Source organism: Tachysurus vachellii, chromosome 4 (genome assembly GCF_030014155.1).
Source record: "Tachysurus vachellii isolate PV-2020 chromosome 4, HZAU_Pvac_v1, whole genome shotgun sequence".
NCBI classification, from domain to species: domain Eukaryota; kingdom Metazoa; phylum Chordata; class Actinopteri; order Siluriformes; family Bagridae; genus Tachysurus; species Tachysurus vachellii.
The window spans coordinates 24,267,205-24,287,881 of NC_083463.1; the positions used below are offsets into that span (position 1 = coordinate 24,267,205).

The following is a 20,677-nucleotide window of genomic DNA, read 5'->3' on the forward strand; positions in this document are numbered from 1 at the left end:
AAAGCCAGTTGTTTTAGATTAGTGGCATAAATGAAGGGAAAATAACAGTTAAGTAAGACAGTGCTCCTGTATTTAAGGAACATGTGCTGCAATGGCACATATGAGATATAGGCCTCCTGTTTGAAAACGACATGCTCAATTAAAATGAGTATCTCAAAAACTATGAGGTGTATTTTGAATAATTCTGGTACCAAAATAAAGGTAATACATAAGATTGCTGCAGAAGTTAAAATACGTTTATATATTACCAGGTCAGAGTAAGAGAAGGTGGAACACGGACAATTTTTACAGTTTTAGAGAAATTGTAAATCTCTTTGGATACATGCAGTGAATGCCTAAAAACTCAGAATATCTATTTTATAACATCTCATCATTAAACGTTTCAAGTTTGATTTATCTATTGTGTATCAGAGGTATTATAGAGAGGTTTTTGTAGAGGAATGTCTCCAGTGCCATGTTGGCACATGTGTGCTATGTGTTTTCTCAGCTACCAAACTAAAAACTTAAAGGTAGGGTCTCTGATTTTTGAAAGCCAATGTCGACATTTGAAATCACCAAAAACAAACACGCCCCTAACACAAATGGGTCCCACCCCTGTATTGATAGCTCCGCCCACACATACGTACATAACCCAGGCAACTAATGGAAAGAAATGTGTCCTGCATCATAGCTGAAAGGAAGAACAATATGATTGCACATAAACAAACAAGCATAATCCTGCAAAGGACGGCATATATTAGTTCTGTGAAACAAAGCAAAACCAACGTTACTCACCTCGGCGACTTAAGTAAAGTTGGCCACATATTCACAGATTGGAGTTTCCCGAGTCAATAACTCCTGAGCTAAACGCTGTCACTAGCAAAACGCAGGTGTAGCTGCTGCTCTAGATTACTACGATAGAAAAGATGTGTTATTTATGTAGTAACAGTGTTTATCTCAGGAGTTATTGACTAAGGAAACTCTGAATATGTGGCCAACTTCCCGCTCCTTCAGTTCTCTCCAGCGCTGGAAAGCTGATCCTATATTAACATGGGTCCTACTTCTTGCCTTACCGTAAGCCTTTCTTTGCTTTCTTTCTTTGTTTTTATCCTCCATGTCAATGTTAAAACTGCTTTCTGCTAATGTCACACATGCGCACTGAGCACTCTCTCCACCCATATTGACAAGACCCGCCCCTTTCTGCTCATTGGCTACACGTTGCTTTGATTTTTGTTTTGTTTGTTGGCCCTGATGTTTTCTGAAGCATTTCTCAAACATCCGGAGACCCTACCTTTTAATTTAATTGATTTATATATCACTAAAGGTGTTCATTGCATTCAACTATAACTTTATGGTTTGCTTTGGAATCTCTCCACCATACCATACAGTAAATACAGTGATGTGCATCTCCGTGAGCAAGCCAGAACTTCTGCAAATAAAAACAGCGATAACTTTTGGACCAAATAAACAAAACTAATTCATAATGTGTGTTTACATATGTGATAGCTGATATCTTATTCATGTGTTCTAGTCAGATGAGCTGTGGGTTTAAATAATTTACCTGTTTCACACTGTTCACACTGTTTCACACTGTTTTTGTTGATAAATCTAGCTCTTCTCTTGTCGTATACACAGCGTATTCCTTTTCCCAACCATTTTTCAATATTAAATCCAAAACGCGATTAAATTCTGTAGATAAGTGTGTCATTAAATTTAAAGGTCCAGGACATTTAAATAGATTTTAAATATTTTTTTTTTCCAAACAACTTTTGCTCAAGATTCCCTTGGCCGATTTGTATGCTTGGCCGGTATGAAAGGTTTCAGCCAATAGAATCAAATGGAAAGCACTAAAAGCAAAATCCAATAGTAAGACACAAGTTAGTGTGTGAGGACTGATGACCAGTTGACTTCTTTGTATTGTAAACCTCTCACAGACACGGAGAACAGCACAGCCAATGAACAATAGTTTTTTTTTTTAGCGACACAGACATGGGATTACAAGAAAGGAGTGTTTCTTGTAAGGACGAGTTTTATATTGTCATATGATTTATAACTCTGAAACAAAAATGTAAGAGCAAATGTAGTGTCATGGCTGTACGAAATTCTTTTTTTTCCTTGTAGGATCTTAGCTTTCCGTGTAACCCTAGCTTTTGTTTGTATCTTGTAATGACTGATTTCTTGGGTCAGTTTTCTTATGTACACAATGTTTACGTGTTTCTTTTCTGTTCATTTAGCTACTTGGTGTTGGAATTGTGTTTTGTTTAGGTGAAAATGGTGCAGCCTTACCCCTGGTACCGGGGGCTCTCGGGTGGAAAAGGGTTTAAATTATTAAACATAGCTGTTTCAATTCAATTAGGTTTATTTGTATAGCACTTTTAACCACTCACTTTGTCTCAAAACAGCTTTACAGAAGTGTAGAACCAGGAAAAAATGTGTAGTTTAAAATTAAGTTACTGTATATCTTTAACATTTATCCTTATCCCTAATGAGCAAGCCGGAGGTCACGAAAAAACTTCCTGACATAATATGAGGAAGAAACCTGCAGGTGGTGACACTGGACCCGGTGGTGACACTGGACAGTAAATAATGTAAATGTAAAATAATGTCCTTTGTACAACAGTTTATAGTTTAGCTGCTATGTCAGCAAACCTGAAAACATCCAGACATCCCAAAACACTTCTATGCCCATGAACCCTCCATATATGCTCCTTTACCCAAGAAAATCTATTCATATAAAGCTAAACTTGTCAAATTTGTTTTCAGCCCGGACACTAATTGGAGGGCTGTTCCATAACAAATAGCCTGCACCTTTTGATCGAAATAGGCGTCACTGATCATAAAAAATGAAAGATCACTCAGGTACTGTGGCGTGAGCCCATTAAGTGCTTTGTAGGTTAGTAATAGTATTTTATAATCAATACGAAATTTGACTGGGAGCCAACGCAATGATTATAAGATGGGGGTGATGTCATTCATATTTTCTGGTTGTAGTTAGGACTCTAGCTGCTGTGTTCTGGACTAACTGGTGCTTGTTTATGGTCCTACTGGAACATCCAGACAGTAAAGCATTTCAATAATCCAACCTAGAGGTGACAAATGCATGAACTAGTGTTTCTGCATCATGTAATGACATCATATTTCTTATCCTAATCACACCAAGGTCTTTACTGCAGCTTATGAGTTACTCTGTAATCAGAACGCTTACTTCTGGCTGCCTGTGATCCTAGTAAAAGCACTTCTGTCTTGTGAGAGTTAAGCAGAAGGAAGTTTACTAAGCATCCATTGTCTGATGTCCTTCACAAAATATTCAATCGTATTACGCTGGTGATGCACAACTGACATCAGCATAACAGTGGAAGCTAATACCATGTTTACAAATAATTTCACCAAGGGGTAGCATATACAGAGAAAAAAGCAATGGGCCTAAAAGAGAACCTTGCGGAACGCCAGACACTACCTTAGAATGTTTAGATTAGTCATCATTTAGATCTATGAACTAATAGTGATCAGTCAAATAAGGCCTGAGCCAGGAGAGGGTTGTCCCTTTAACACCAACAACCTAGCCTATCAAGTAAAATAGCATAGACAATGGTATCAAAAGCTGCACTTTTGATACCAAGTTGCTTGCAAGTTCAAGCAACATCAGCAAAGAGACAGTACCCTGATCAGAGGCCAGTAACAGGTCATTTAGCACTTTAACCAGCGCTGTCTCTGTGCTATGATGAGGCCTAAATCCCAACTGATTCATTGCATGACTATTATTCCTATGTAGGTATAAGTAGGGCTGGGCAGTTAATCAAAAAGTAATCGAAAGCGACATTCAGAACCTATAATCGATCAAATTTTTCCAGGTCGATTATTTTGATTACTTTCCCATTAAAAACACTACCGCGTGTGGAGTCACGTGACCCCGCTCCGTTACATTACGTTATTCTGCCGACATGTCGAGCATGGAGAGCGTAAACACTCAGACAACTGAGCCACAAGAGCAGCTTGTACCAAAGAAAAACGCAGTCTCCGTCGTTTGGACACATTTTGGCTTCAGTAAGGATGACATCGAACAAAATGAAGTCAGATGTAGACACTGTAGAAAAACAGTTTCGACGCCCAAAGGTAACACCACCAATTTGTTTCAACACTTGGAGCTCAATCACGTTACTGAATATGAACAGTGCATGGCTCAAAAAAAACAAAAAGAGACTGACAAGCGCCCAGCAACAAGTGCCTCTGCAAAGCAGATGTCGATAACAAATGCATTCACAAATGCCACACAGTATGAGAAGAGTTCAAGAAGATGGAAAGAAATAACTGACGCTATTTGTTATTACATCGCAAAGGATATGACTCCCTTGGCTACAGTGGAGCGAAGCGGGTTTAAACACCTCGAAGATACACTGTGCCATCGCGATCACATTTTTCTAAAACTGCGCTGCCAGACATGTACAAGACATGCTGTAAAAATGTAGCTGCTGAACTGAAAAAATGTTCAACACTTTGCAGCCACATCTGATCTCTGGTCAAGTAGGACGATGGACCCATTCTTGAGCCTTATTTTGCACTACATTGATGATGATTGGAAGCTGCGCCAGAGATGCCTTGAGACAGCATATTTTCAGCGGATCACACGGCAGATATGATTGCGCAAGGTCTGAAAGATATGATTTCTGAATGGGACCTCGCGGAAGAAAAACTTTCAGCCATTACGACAGACAACGGTGCTAATGTCAAAGCTGCTGCGCTAAATGGATGGATACAGCAGCAGTGTTTTGGACACCGACTGTAATATGTGAGCATATTTACTAAACAAAACTTGTCAGTGAACTATGAGGGCAAAAAAAATAAAAATAAAATAATCGTTCATTAATCGTAATCGAGTTAAAATGTTCAATTAATCGAGATTTTGATTTTAGGCCAAATCGCCCAGCCCTAGGTATAAGCATAACTGCTGAGCTACAACCTTTTCTAGGATCTTGGAGATAAAGGGGAGGTTTTGATATTGGCCTATAGTTTGATAATTGGCTTGGGTTGAGGTCATTTTTTTTGTTAATCAGAGATTTGAAACCCGCTAGCTTAAAAGATTTTGGCACATAGCCGATGCTAAGGGAAGAATTTATTAGAATGGGTTTGGTAGCTACTAGAAAACTGTGGGTAAGTGATCCAGTATGCAAGTTGATCATGTTGAAGAAGAAATAAGTGAAATTAAGTCTCTTGAAGGGGAGTAAAACTATCAAAGCTATCAAATTTTTTAGTATTAAATAAATGGTCTGAATTTTCAGCCTGATATAAATTTTTCCATAAATAAATAAAAATGTATGGTTATCCTGAAGAAATACACTGATCTAGCAGCACTAAGAGATGTTTTGTAGCTATGAAGGCTTTCCTTTCAAGCTAATTGAAATACTGATAATTTAGTTAGACGGCTTTAACGTTCTCATTTTCTAGCTGTTATGTTAGCTGTTCTATATGTTAGTATGAAGAACTTAGAATGAGTTGAACACATGTCTAGATTCTTGCTTGCCACCTAGTTTATCATCATGTATAACCTCCTTCCCTGCCTGTTAGGCGTGGCTGATGTATAACTTTAACTGGTTGGACAAGCTTTGTTTAATGCAACAAACTCATTTTGTTTGATCAATGTTTCTGTTAAACACAGGACACTAAACTTCTAATCATTTTAGTAATCATTTCACTAGCCATTAGAGCTTTAGATGCAAGAGATCTTATTTTTAACAGTCCTAGCTTTATATCAAAGGTGCTGGCTGTGCATTCACTATGATCTAATTTTATGCTAATAAGGTTACTGTAACAAATATAGTAAATATAGTGTTTATAGATTTTTGTTTAGCTCGGGAAACAGACAGTCTCTATATTGGGAACCCTGGGTGATGACTCAATGCAGCTAGCAGACAGTCAAATTAGCCTGCTTGTCTGCTTCGTGGCCCTGGCTCTGGACTGTCACAGATTAACTTAGCCTAAAACCATACCCATAGTTCTTAAACTATGTGCTATGCTGCAAGAAATGAGAGCAGCATCTTCCCAAGTGGGATGAACACCGTCCCGTCCTAACAGGCCAGCCTTGTCCTCAAAAGTGCTCCAGTTATCTATGAAGCCAACATTGTTTTCAGAGCACCAACTGGAGATCCAGCAGTTCAGTGACCATAACCTGCTATAAGCTACATTGCCACGCTGCATTGGGATGGGGCCAGAGCATATGGCATCTGGTATCTAATTTCATATGCCTTAAGATGGAGTCTCCTATAACCAGAGCTCTTTAAGGTTTCTCAGCTGGTGCTTTACTAAGGAGAGCAAACCTGATAGACGTGTGAAGGAGTGGTGAGAAGAGAGGAGCGGTGCTACCGTTGGCATGCCTTAGCGTTAGCCTTGGCTTTGCGGCTATGCCAACGAGTCGTCACCAATTTGCCCCGCTGTAAGGGCTCTAATGCCAGAGTTGGAGGGCTACTAACTCCGCTTAATGCATTCAGAAGCTACACTACTCTCACTATTGTTAATCCTCTCTACTGACTGAATGCTTACCTCTAAAACTGAGATCTTCTCCATTAGAGTGCTAACTAACATACACTTATCACAAGAAAAATTAATGCTAATGACATCCTGCAGCTCACACACTGGACAAGTCAAAAGTATGCCATAACTAATGATAACTTACCTTTGACTTTAATGAGATTGGAATATTAAAAAGTAGAGCTTTTTCTATGCTAACTGTTTAAAGACTGGAAACAAGGAAGAATGAAATTAACTGCGATAGGAAGTATAATAATAATAATAATAATAATAATAATAAATGAAAGTGACTAAAATATTACCCAAAAAAAAGTACAATTTAAATGCCGAGACAGGCACAAAACTTGTGGCAAATGATTCAAACACAGGAAGTGACCTGTAATAGTAATTGTAAACATTCTTCACAGGGTCTTTTAAAGTGCAACTGCCTTAAAGAAATGTTAATTATTTTGTATTAAATTGCATTTAATGTATTATTTTTTTAAAATAAATGAATGAAAAGTAGGGCTGGGCGATATGGCCGAAAACTGTATCACGATATCAGTGTTTCATATCGGTCGATTTCGATAATTATTGAACTTTTTTATGGCCCATTTAAAATAAGGACCAGGAGAAAAATATATTACAATTAAAGATTTTTATTTTAAACTTAACCTTCCTCTTGGGGGGCACGGTGGCTTAGTGGTTAGCACGTTCGCCTCACACCTCCAGGGTCGGGGTTCGATTCCCGCCTCCACCTTGTGTGTGTGGAGTTTGCATGTTCTCCCCGTGCCTTGGGGGTTTCCTCCGGGTACTCCGGTTTCCTCCCCCGGTCCAAAGACATGCATGGTAAGTTGATTGGCATCTCTGGAAAAATTGTCCGTAGCGTGTGATTGCGTGAGTGAATGAGAGTGTGTGTGCCCTGTGATGGGTTGGCACTCCGTCCAGGGTGTATCCTGCCTTGATGCCCGATGACGCCTGAGATAGGCACAGGCTCCCCGTGACCCGAGGTAGTTCGGATAAGCGGTAGAAGATGAATGAATGAATGAATGAATGAATGAATGAATGAACCTTCCTCTTATCGTAATCCCTTCAGTTATAAAGACAGAAATATCAACAACCAGGAAAACTCAAATAATTAAAATGTAAACATAATTATAAAGCCACAATGAACACTTAACAATTATCTCTTAACATTTAAGGTGAAAAATGAAAGAAAATGTAAGAAATGCTTAATGAAGTGTAATAAAATAGTGCAAAGTGTTAAATATAAACATAGAGAAACCTGAGAATTTAGAGCAAGTTTAGTGCTAGGAAGTTTCTGGTATTTCACTTATTTTGAGACATCAATAAATTTAATATTAAAACTGGCCTCATTTTTTGAAAACAATCACAAACAGCTTAAATGTCACAGTTCATTAAAAATAAATCATTCTGGTCAATAGCAAATATTCTTTACAAATTATTTAATGTGCAACTGCTTTCAAATATTGTAATGAATGATTTTACTTAGAAAAATAGTACATAAAAGAATAGTTTGTTCAAGATAGGGAGCATGCCACAAAATTCTGCAGCAATCAGTTTTTGATATTTTAAATTATTTAAGCCATTTTTCTTGACTATATTATGTACATTTTGCCCATGTGTAGTGCTGTATTGTCTAGTGATCTTTTTTATTTTTTACTTTAAATATTCTCAAAAGAATTCACGTGAACACATGCATCCCTTCATGAGGTTTTCATAGTGTTTATTAAGATACAAAGAAGTGTTTTGAGAATGCACACCTTCTGATTTGAGATAAGATAATTCTGTAGAAAAGCAAAGACTGTGATGAATCACCATGCGAAGTGGAAAATATTTACACGCATAATAAATACAGATGCAAACCTGCTCATTGCCAGCATTAGTTTGCAAATTTGATGTCCTGCAACAACTCCTTTTCTCCAGCGATTCGAGTGAAATCTGCAGCAATCTACAGATTTAAGAGACATGAGATTATACTAAGGATAGCTTTTATGTTTAAACATATTCAGGGTTATTCAGTGACAGCTGATCAATAAGAACAAGTGCACAGAAACTATAACCACGGCCATAATGTTTTAATCTAGTTTAATCTTTACTGTGTACTATTCATTAAAATGTAGATTGCGGCTATAAAGGGATGCATGTGGTCAGCATCAATGCTCAGCTGGCTGTAGCATTCATACATTTGATGGCCTTTAATATTACCCTTACACCACCACATCTAGCCTAAACTGTTGGACCATTCTGTGAGGATCTGTGATGTGATATTTGATTATGAACATAACTGGAACTCTTGACTGGTGTCTAATGTAATGTCTTGCACCACTCCCACATGGGCTGGTTGGAATGATTGAATGAATGCGCATGTGTTCCTAGTAAAGTGGTTAGTGTATCTTTTTAATTTTGCATGTAGTTCTGTAGCTCTAGTCTGGTTACCTGGCGATGTTTAAACGAAGAAAGTCTGCAAAATTCTCCTGAAATACTAGATTAAGTAGTCAACCTAGTCAGCATATATCAGGATTTCATTTAAAGCAAATACTTGCACTGAATCAGACTTAGTTAAGTTATTTATTTATTTGTTGTTCAGTCGAGCCTTAGAAACCATTAAACCCTGAAATGTGTAGCCTGCATACGACAGTTCATTGAAGTTCAGTCTGACGCATTGTTATTTTTCAGCATTTAGTTTATTTATTTTTACTTAATCGAAAGGCAACTACTTGCCTACTTTTTAAAATTATTTGTAAACTAGTAAAAATCAAGTCCTACTTGTTCCATATATGTACCATAGTTGAAAGCATTTACTCTGTCACGTTAACTAAGAATCAAGGTCAGTTGTAAAACCAGTTAGCCCACTTTGGAAGAGCAAAACATAAAAAGGTGCCAAAAGGCTATAAGTAAGTTTGATTATATGTAGGTTATATAATGTTATAAGCCATTTTTTTATCAATTATAGATGAAAACATACTAAGGTCAGCTTCCTGTGAAGTTTTGTTTATAGCTGATAAAAATAAATAAATAAATAAATAAATAAAATCACATGTTCCCTGAATTTTAGCATGTGAAAGAATTTCATTTAATCCCCCCAAATTTTTGTCAGGCCAATTATTTTAAACCTGTTCAACTTGATCCGGTTTAAGTCATACCTAAATTTAATCAGTCTGAGTTTTCGTCTGTATTATACATATGGCAATGTTTCTAGTTTGTTTAAACCCTAATAGAAGAAGTATGCACTTCATTGGCCTGTGCTGTAAGAAAATCTGAATTACTAGCCAGTATTGAGCAAGCAGGAGAGGGATCTAATGTGAACATCATAAAAGCTGATGTTCTGTTCTCTGCTTTATTGCTTCAGATTAGAATATGAATTGAAAGCATCAACCTTAAAAAGATTTTTCCTTTACTGCTTGCTGCTCTTACATATTGCTATTTTGATATTTGGTAGACTGGACCAACAGGTTATTTTCCTTTTATTTTTGGTTCAAATTGTTTCACTTGCAGCAGCAAGTGGGGGAGCGAAAGCTATAATACTGTAGAACTGTAAAAGAAGACACTCTAACTGAATGGGCAAACCCTGAACTTGTTGGAGATGGAACACGGAGGGATTGCCATTCATTTGTTTAAAACCTTTCTTTTCTGAAGCTTTTGACTGAGCCACCCACTGGCTATTTCTAGACAATAACACACTTCTTGTGACAGACACCTTATGATTAAAGTGTCTGAGGGGAGGTCACAAACAAGCAAAACAAACAAACAAAGCATTACCAACCAGAAAGTAGCAAGAAAAGTGCTGGTTATAAGTGACTTGTTCTATAAAACTCAGCTAACAAAGATGTGCTGTGAAATGTGGAAACCTTGTGTATATGTAGATCTCAGTTATGTATGATATAATATTTCAATTCAATACCACTATTATACAGTCATAAGACCACAGTTGTCACCCCTTTGAGCTGCCAGTGGTGGTGTGAAACACCAGGTTAATGTATGCCAACATTGTCATCATTGAGAGGACTCTCCTCAGGATAACCCTGAAATGTACTGAGATGGCTGCATTTCAGCATGCATGTTTACTATTTAGAGATACCACAGGTGCAAAAAAAAAAAATCTTAGATCATGAGCGATTAAAATGTCCTGACAGGCTGTTTTTGTTCTTCCAAGATGTTTTATGTACTTTATGTACTTAAGACTTTATTTGCATATAACAGCTAATGTTTTCCCTGACAAACACCTAAACAAATCAGCAGGGACTGAGAGCATTTCCTTAGCTTAAACTTCCTCTTTGCTTTGTTTAGGAACCTAGTAGCATAGGCTAAAAAGTTGGAGTAAAGGTTTGTAATACCATTCAGCTGTACACATGCATCCTGGAGAAGTGCAATAAAACCCAAAACATGAGACAAGAACAGCTTTTTTTTTTTAACAGAACCAACTCTGCAAATGATTTCTGTATTTAGGCGTACTTCAATACTTACTCACCTGTCTACCACCTTTTACAGACATTTCCATTTTAAAATGCTGAAGACATTAGTAGAGATCGTGATGGGATCGCTTCCACAGTCCTTGTCATGTTTTTTCACAGGTTTTCAATAGAAATTTGATGCTGGCTCTGACTTAATGTAACTTATAAATAAATTTACTTAATATATATTGTTTATATTAAGCCCCCAGGTGGTCCAGCGGCAGGAGCTTGTGCTCTCATTGCCATGGCCTGGGTTTGATTCCCAGGCATGGAGCTAACCCAGCCACTGAAGAGTTAACTCTCAGTGCCGGTCCCAAGCCCGGATAAAAATGGGAGGGCATGCGGCGTAAAACCTTTGCCAAATATAATATGCAGACCACGTGATCCGCTGTGGCGACCCAGAGCAGGGAACAGCTGATGGAAAAATAAATTGTTTATATTAACGTCAGTTACTACTGAAGAGTTTAAAATGCTTGCATAAATCTGCATAGTAAAAGACTACTTTTAGTATTGTAACCTGATATTTTCACAGAGCTCCTGCACAAAATGCATAAAGGTCAGATAATATAATATGATCAACAATAAATGTCACTATGCTGTATATTGTGCCAGTGTAATCTTGTTTAGGGATGAGAGAACACTTGGGCGGCATCATCACACAAGCTTGTGGCATCAGTGCAAGCTAAATAGTCCAACTAGTAAAAGCTGATGTGCATGGTGTAGCAGCTACTGGGATTCAGAAAAGATTACCTTGTGCTAAAGGTACAGTTTTGCAACAAACAGTGTATTTTGTTTTTGGGATAGAAATAAAACTTTTGTGTGAGAGAAATTTCTGCTAGCATTTTATTCCTTAAGACTGGGGCTTCTGACAGGAATTTCTGAACAATACTACACATACATAATAGGGAGGCACCGATGGAAATTTAATAAAAGTTTATTTGTATAGCACTTTTAACAATGGACATTATATCAATGCAGCTTTACAGAAATACAAAAAAATTACAAACTTAACCAGGAGCTTTTAAGCAACTTATTAATCAGCGGAATGTCTGTAATAAATCTTACAGATCATCAGATGACACTAATTACTTCCTGCATAAGCCATCAAATGGCCGGAGCTATCAAACACGCGTGCACAAATCTTTGGTGTCATCTGAGCCACATTCAGCTGGCTAACGTAAATGGCCATGGCAGCGGATGAAATAATATATAATGAGTCGTCGTATTTTTCGCCATTAAAAAAAAATCTGAAATGCATAAAAGCAAATTTTGTTAAAACAAGGGATTAATATGTATGCAAGAATTAAATCATAAAGAAATGCTAGTTTATGTTAATCATTACCGTCATTATTATTGCTCGATTTTCAGAGATTTTGGAGAAAAATTAGTACCAATTTTTCCCCCTCCTGCAAATTCACACGTCTGTGTTGAACTCTTGGTGTCATTACAATACAGCTTTGGATGTTTGTCATTGAGATTCTGCCCTGGCATCTGACCAATAACTAAACATACACAGCCATACTTTGATCCATTATATATTTATTTATTTAAACAATAAGACAGTTTGATGAATACCCTAAAATGACACAGTGGATTCATACTTGTAGATTTTTTTTAAATGTACAACATTCTGAAATGATTTATAGGTGAAAATCCAATTTGAGTTTAATTGTTTTGGTATATTTGTTTATTTATTTATGACATTGGAGTAAAAGGAGGTCAACTGGAGGATAACTGAGACTTTGCCTGACTCTGACCTGAGTCTAATGATTTACATCTGTTTATTCTGACTAACCTTGCTCTTTTTCCACCTTCCTCTGTTTTTGTTTGCCTTTAGGCAAGTTACCCTGCCTGGGAGGACTTTGTTTCAAAAGGGGCCAAGTTACAGTCTCAACTAAGGTACACACAAATTTGTTGTTTTTGTTCAGGAGCATACATGCAGCTATATTGTGACTGTGTGACCACAAAGAGAATGATCAGAACTCATGATCTTATATGAGGCACTTATTTAGGAAGTTTGTTACAACACTTTATACAATCATAGAACTATGTAGACATATGGGAGGGTTATTACACTTTTTAATTTCCTCCCAGAATGGCGGGTGTAGGAAGGTACAGTAGGGTGTAATGAGCAGTGACCTTCTGGCACTCACTGGTGCAGCTAAAAAAAATTTCCTCTTTGACTACCCATACAAGTACACTTGTGCACTTGCTAGTCACAACAATGATCCATTGCAACAAATTAATAAATGTCTACACTATACTGTACTATACTGACACCATAGATATTGCAGTGAAAAGTGCATGGCTCTCGGTATTTCGGTTTAATATGCACAGTCACTTTTGCAATTTATGGTAATGTGTTGTTTTTTTTATCTTTATTTCTACTTAGAACAACCATCATTGTCATTGGCTCATTTCTGGATGCTTTCCAGAAGGTTGCTGATATTGCAACTGGAACACGTGGTGAGAAGTCATTCATTCACATTTTACATCAAATAAGTAACTAAAATACACAAACAACTAGGAATGAAATGTAAAAATGCAAAGGCAAACTGAGCTCAAGTTAATGTTAGCTTTGATTATCTTGCTGTAAATTGAGTTCACCTGTGGCAAATGCAATTGACTGGACATGATTCAGGGAACACTCTGCGGTCTTCTGCAACCAAACTGTGTCGGGATATAGATCTGGGAATAGGTATAAAACCTTAGAAAACCTTGAACGCTTTATTTGTCTGTATCTTAGAGAAAATGAGACTATAATAACTGCAAGAAATAGACAGCGTCTGAATCACTAAAGTATTTTCAATCACAATGTACAACACACTGAAAAGATTTATGGGTGATAATCCAGTTTGAGTTTCATTGTTTTGGTATATTTGCAGAAGACATGCATAACTGTGGAGCACTGTTTAATTGTTGTAGTCTTCAATATTCAAGGTACTAATAAAGAACCTAAAGGTTTTGATCATAGCATACACCACATGGTGTATCTGAAATTCAGAGTTATTACTCAATCAGAAAGCTTACCACTCTACTAATAGAAGTACTTCTATTTTGTCAGAATTGAGTAAGAGGAGGTTATTCAGCATCCACTGTCTTATGTCCTTTATACATTCCTCAACTTTATTAAGGCAGTGTCTCTAATCTGGCTTTGCTGAAACATATGACTTTGTGTCATCAGCCAGTCTCCTATCGTAAGGTGCTGTAAAAAGCGTCATCTTCCCACTTCTGCAGGCATTAGCTCACAGATGTAAATTATTGACTAGTGATTTATAGAGTATATACACCCCTCCCACCCAGAGCATTGTCAGTTTTAATCTCTTGTACTCATTGTCATGAGAATTCTGTGGCTTAGTTAAGACTTGACCTTACAACCGCTGTTCAATAGTGTGAATGTTACCCTAAGGAGCCCCCGGATTTGACAGCAGAAATTCCCGTTACTAGAGTCAGTGTTTACCTATAAATCAGGCTGAAATATGACGTGATAATATTGGTTAATACTGTTTCCTTTGCCTGCTTGTGCACAATTAGATAATTATTAATAAGTTGTTCTGACCAGGCACATGAATGAACAAGATAATTAGCCAACTGTTTGTTTAACTAATTAGCTAAGTAAAGTCTGTTTCTTCTTAACTTTAATATTTATTAAACTTTGTTTTTTGACAGGTGCAACAAAAGAAATCGGCTCAGCGTTGACCAGAATGTGCATGAGACATAGAAGCATTGAGAATAAACTCAAACTCTTCACTACGTAAGGATGTTCTTTATCTTTATTTTCCTTTAGCAGCCGTTTTCACTTTGCATTCATTTTCTCACAGAAAATATATTCATTCTATTTTTTACAAGTGAAAAATTAACTTTGTTAAAACCTTAAACGCTGTAGCATTTGACTTTGGCCTTATCAGTAAAAAGTGATAGCTCATTGAATTGCACATGGGTTAATGCATAAGGCTGTGGGCCATGTGGTCATTTCTTTCTTTGTTGCACAAAGTATCTTAATTACTAGAACTCCTTAAAATGGACTGACACATTGTTCTTAGAAAAGAATCAAGGAAGAAACTCAAGCACAGGTCAGTCAAAGTGTTCAAAAAGTGCAAAAAGAATCTAAAAGACAGACGACTATTTAAAATTTTGTATTTATGTGCATCAGCAATTACAAAACCAAGCCATGTTACATGTGCTATTTTAAACAGCTTTCTAATGAAAATCCAAATCCAGCTTTCTTAAAAAGAACATTTGGTGGGAGCAATTTTAAGCAAAAATGTCAAGGCAAGATTACATAAACGAAAACAGCAACAACTTTGTAAATGACTAAACGTATGTTTTCAACAAGCATAGGTTTTCCTTAATTTATACTGAAGGGGATCAGTTTAAAAAGACAGTTTGTAGCTCACCTGAATTTAACACCATAGTTACTACAAGTTAAAACTTGCCTCTGGGTCTTCCAGTAGGGTAGTGATTTTAAACTTGCCTCCCAAATTGTAACAGGGAAAACAAAGTAATCATATTGGCATGGCCATCACAAAGCTCTAACCTGATTTCAGATTTCAGACACACTTTTGGAAAAGTGTGCCTGAGAAAGGGGGCAAAAAACCCTGTGGTATGTGCATGTGGAGTTGAAAAAAGATGGACTTAAGCGTTCATTTAGGTGTAAACCTTCAGCCTCAACTTTGTCAGTGGAGGGGTTGCAAAAATGAGACTGGGCAACACATTGCAGCTTTTACTTGCATATTAGGCTAGTTAATATTGTATGATTTATCCAACCCTATATAAGGAAGTTTTAAAAGTATTCTCATGCTTTAAACTAGAACCAGGCATCATGTCGGCACATGTTTCTCTGAACTGTGACTACACATTCCTGTATGACCTTTTCTATTATCATATTCTATTCCTTTGATCCTTATACACCATTTTGTGTGTGTGTGTGCTTTTGTGTTACAGCGCTTTCATGGATAACTTGATCAGTCCACTGGAGCTGACGTTGGAGGAGTGGAAAAAAGTGGCCAGTCAGCTTGATAAGGATCACGCTAAAGGTTTAGATTTCTAAAGACCAATACCCCTTATTTATTGAACAAGACATCCACCTCTTTTATTTATTTTTGCCAGTGATCTGTCATGTAGTTGTTTGGCGTTCTATGTATTGAAAGCATACTATACTTTTTCTCTCTTTTACACTAACCAGAATATCAGCAGCATTCTAAGAAAACAATTATGAATCCGTAGGGGTTTATATAATTTTCTTCAAGCCAAGAGTACAATACCCTCTTTCTTGCTTGGAGTTGAATACAGTACTCTTTTGCTCTCAATATCGTTTAGTATTGTACTCTTCTTCTTCATGAGACTGTACTATACTCCCTAAAAGGTGGAGTACCTGAGTACCAGTATTGTTATCAGTTAGTTAGTAGAGCATCTTCCCATAATTTTTATTTTTTTTTTACTTCATATTTTCTGTGGTGAATCGTGAAAACTCAGTCAAAGCCGGAATGGCATTGAAGAGAGCAACTGTCTCTCCATGTAGTTAGTAGTAGCTGTCATGTACACGTGCCTGCTATCGTTCACTTGCAAGTGGCCATGTCATTGTTTCCGTCTTGAACGGGAGCCAGTTAGCATAGCCATAACTGCCAGGTGTGATTTTGTCTTTGTAAAACTTCGCCACGATTCGGGTCTTTTTGTCACTTTGGGATTTCTGAGTAAGTTAAGCACTTGGCCTGCCAACGCGGGAAACGCAGGAAAGCTGTACACAGATGTACATGAGCAAATCGGTTTCAGAAGCATCCTCTATGAATTTTGAAGTGTTGGGCAGGGAAATATGAAAAATATAGAAACTTATGGTACACTTTCTATAGTAGAAATCACTTCATAAGGTTGCTGGGTTATTTTGACAAAATTTCCAATTCGGGAAGCATATTTACACAAATATGCATGTTACCTAAACCCCCCGAATGTGAAATTTTTAAGAAGGGATTTGTCTTATTATTAATGTTATTAGCACTTCAACAAAAAATGGTCAGTCATTATATAAAATAAGCATGACACAATGTGATTCAAAATGTTTGCTCAAAAAACTCCAGAAACTACTTTTCACCAAAAAAAAAAAACCTGCAGAATTTTTAAAATATCTTTAAAAATGTGCAGTATTGTGTATGATTTCTTGCTATTGAAACTTTCATTTCTTTTATAAAGGTTTTTGAAATGTTCAATATTTATCTCTGTAGAGTATAAAAAGGCTCGAGCAGACATCCGGAAGAAATCATCTGATACAATCAAACTGCAGAAGAAGGTAAAAAAAGGTAAGAATTAGAAGAAGAGAGGGGAAAAAGTATAAACACTTAAATTAAATGTTAATAAAATTGTGTATACAGCATTTTAAATTTTTTAAAATTATAAAAAATTTCCAAAAGTTTACAAAATGTATTTGCGTTTTCTATTTGTGGATGCATATATTTGTCATAATTCAAATAAAAATGCAAAATGTCTATTACCTTTGCATTTTTATTTACGGGACAGTACAGTGTAATCCAATTTCAAATGGAAAATCAAAGTCCCTTTCCAGTTGCAGTTCCATTGTCTTACAAGTGATGATCCGGTCATAACAAAATAACCAAAGAAATTACCTCATTTGCAATTTTACTTTTTTAGCATTGTGTATGAAGTCTGCCAAAATTCAAATGGAATTGCCATTTCTTTGTCATTTGCATTTCTGCTGCTTTGCACAAAGTCCTGTCAATCAGGTTGGGGGTGGGATTGTACTATTTGTGTGTGTTGTATTTGGAGTTGATGTCCCAATTGACAAATAAAAAGCAAAATGTGCTAAACAAACAACTTAGATAGACATGATGTACACTATACTGCCAAAGGTATCATTCAGGTTATTAAAATCAAGCACCTAAGCATGTAGACTGCGTTTACTAACATTTGTGACAGCATGGGTCGCTCTCAGAAGCTCAGTACATTCAAGCATGGCACCGTGATAGGTTGGCATTCGTGAAATTTCCTCACTACTAAATATTCCACGGTCAGCTGTTAGTGGTATTATGAAAGTATATCTGGAAGTGGAAGCAATTGGGAACAATAGCAATTCAGCCACAAAGTTGTAGGTAATGTAAAAAAATCACAGCGTGGAGTCGGCATGTGCTGAGGCGCACAGTGCGTAGATGTTGCCAACTTCCTGCAGAGTCAATAGCTGTAGACCTTCAAACTTTGTGTGGCCTTCAGATTAGCTGGTATCATTTGTAAGCTAGTGAAAAGCTTGTTTTAACTGTTATAAAATGGTCATGTAATTGCATAACCTTCAATGTGTGTCAATTGTTGCGATCTGGAGCTCTCAGGACCAACGCACACACTGTGGGGTGCACAGATTAGGTGTTCAAATGTTTTTGCATTGCATCATTACACCCCTATTAAAAAGAAACCTGGATTCCTGAGGTTGTTTTGTTAGAAGTAAGTAGAGTAGATGTCCCATGTCAGGTCATCAGGATTCTTTCTATTACTTCTTCCAATTACAAGGCAGTCAAATGATTTGGATGAATAAATAAGCCTTTACAGACACATTTTACTATATAAATACTTTACGAATGTTTTGCATGGATGTGCACAGGTAAAGACGAGGTGCGGATGCAGTTGGACAGTGCCTTGCAGGATGTTAACACTCGGTATACTGAGTTAGAAGAGACAGAGAAGAGAGCTGCGTGTCGAGCACTCATTGAGGAAAGAGGACGCTTCTGCTCTTTTGTTACAATGCTAAAACCTGTTCTTGTGAGTTTTCTCTCTCTCTCACACACACACACTCACACGTACTTGAAACTTTTATTGTTTTTTTTTTTTTTTCCTTTTGGTGCTACTCTTTTGTTAATTCTGTAATATTTATTTGTTAGAGTGGTTTGTTTTATGGGCCTCTATGTTGCTTGTGATTTTGTTCATTATTTGTTGTTTGTTTTAGGATGAAGAGATTAGTGTGCTTGGTGAAGTAACACATTTACAGTCCATTCTTGAAGACCTTTGTAACTTGACTGTAGATCCCAGTGCTTTACCACCTGCTAGTGAACAGGTACACCAGCTTTCACACATGCTGCACCTACAGCATGGACATTGTAACTACAGATAGAGGTCAAGTTTCAGATACTGAATCTCTCTCTCTCTCTCTCTCTCTCTCTCTCTCTCTCTCTCTCTCCCCCCCCCCCACTATCTTTCTCTCTCTCTCTCCCCCACTATCTCTCTCTCTCTCTCTCTCTCTCTCCCTCCCCCCACTATCTCTCACCCCTCCTTCCCTCCTTTCTTATCTGCAGGTTATTCTTGACCTAAAAGGTTCTGAATACACCTACACATTCCAGACCCCACCGGCATCTCCCAGCAACACACTGTCGCGCAAAAGCAGCATTAGCAGGTGCCCGTGTGTTTGTGTCTTTACTTCCGTTAACATCAAGTGAAAGTGTTCTGCCTAAAGAATATAATGTAATGAATGATAACAGTGTTTATTTTTGCCCTTTCTCTGAATGTGTGCCCCTTTCTAGTAACTATGCCTCAGTGCGCCATGTACCCTCTCTGGATTCTATCTCCAGTGTTATGGATGGCCTGCATTTGCAAATGCAAGAAGTACGACAGGTAGTGTGAGTGCACACACATGCAAACAGACACAACTGTGTAACTTTTAGTGGCAAATTCATCTGTTTGTATTGTTACTCTAGGTAAGGAGCACTTCTAAACTTTGACCTAATGTGAAGCACATCTGTTTCATTCAGCACGAGCTGTAGTTACAGCACAGAGCAGGAATTGTTAGCCAAGTAGAGCGAGCAGCCTCTCCTGTGAGATGCAATTACTGACAGGACAATGACAGATGAGAACAGCATAGCAGTGGTAAGAGAACCTGTGTGAGGAAATAACTTCACCAAGAGAGTGAGTATGCAGGGAGAAATGGAGAGGACCAAGGCTTCTTCATGACGGGAATACCCCTGCTCTTTTGTAGGTAGTTGGTACATGACCAGATGTTAGGGATCCATTGATGATTGTGGTGATGAGGGGCAGAATGTCTTGTGAGATGGTCTGAAGTATAGTGGAGGGAGTGGATCCAGTGGGCAGGTGGTAGGATTGCAAAACCAGATGAGTTGTAAAATCTCTTCTGCTGCTACAGTTGAGAAATGTGACAACGAAGGAGTAGGGGAATCCTGACTCTGATTTCGCAGGTGACTTTATGTGCAGTCAGGGCAGAAGTGTAGGTCCAGCAGATTTTCTCAATCTTCTCATGGTAAAAAGAAGCAAAATCTTCCACCGTCAGGGAGGATGAAGCAGGAGGAACCAGGAGATTGAGACGAGAAGAGATGATGCGGATCTTACTGGGTTCTTTTGCAGAAGTTTCAAGCTTTTCCTCGTAGAAGGTAGTCTTGCAGAAGTCACGTCTGAAGAAAACATGGCCAGGAGTGTACAGTATGGTAAGAGGCAAGACCTGCATCGAGTTGTGATTTCTTCCACTTTCTCTCTTCAATTGCTCTCTTCAAATGCTGCGCAAAACACATCTGAAAGCCATGGAGTTAGACTTTGTTCTTTGAGTTAAGCTTGTCCAGGAATTTAAGTGTTGTGATATCCCGTACTGATGTACTGAAGAAAATGCTTGAAAGAGAATGCGTTTCGAAGGTCACCTTGATTCTTTAAAAGCATGATTTAGAATACCTCACCAGACTATGTTGCATCATGGACTATTAGGCTGGAGATTGACTTCTCATGCT

General features: G+C 37.6%; 1 protein-coding gene across 4 annotated transcripts in view; it reads left to right on the forward strand.

Moving 5' to 3' along the window:
- The window catches only part of mtss1 (MTSS I-BAR domain containing 1), a 34,962-nt gene that overhangs the window by 1,750 nt on the left and 12,535 nt on the right, over window positions 1-20,677 (forward strand). For all 4 annotated transcript variants that reach the window (XM_060868455.1, XM_060868452.1, XM_060868454.1 and 1 more), the window contains exons 2-10: window positions 12,793-12,854; window positions 13,348-13,421; window positions 14,625-14,709; window positions 15,900-15,991; window positions 17,174-17,248; window positions 18,556-18,713; window positions 18,898-19,005; window positions 19,244-19,341; window positions 19,469-19,559. In XM_060868455.1, coding sequence (XP_060724438.1) covers window positions 12,793-12,854; window positions 13,348-13,421; window positions 14,625-14,709; window positions 15,900-15,991; window positions 17,174-17,248; window positions 18,556-18,713; window positions 18,898-19,005; window positions 19,244-19,341; window positions 19,469-19,559 — 843 coding nt within the window. The remainder of the gene's footprint in view (window positions 1-12,792; window positions 12,855-13,347; window positions 13,422-14,624; window positions 14,710-15,899; window positions 15,992-17,173; window positions 17,249-18,555; window positions 18,714-18,897; window positions 19,006-19,243; window positions 19,342-19,468; window positions 19,560-20,677) is intronic.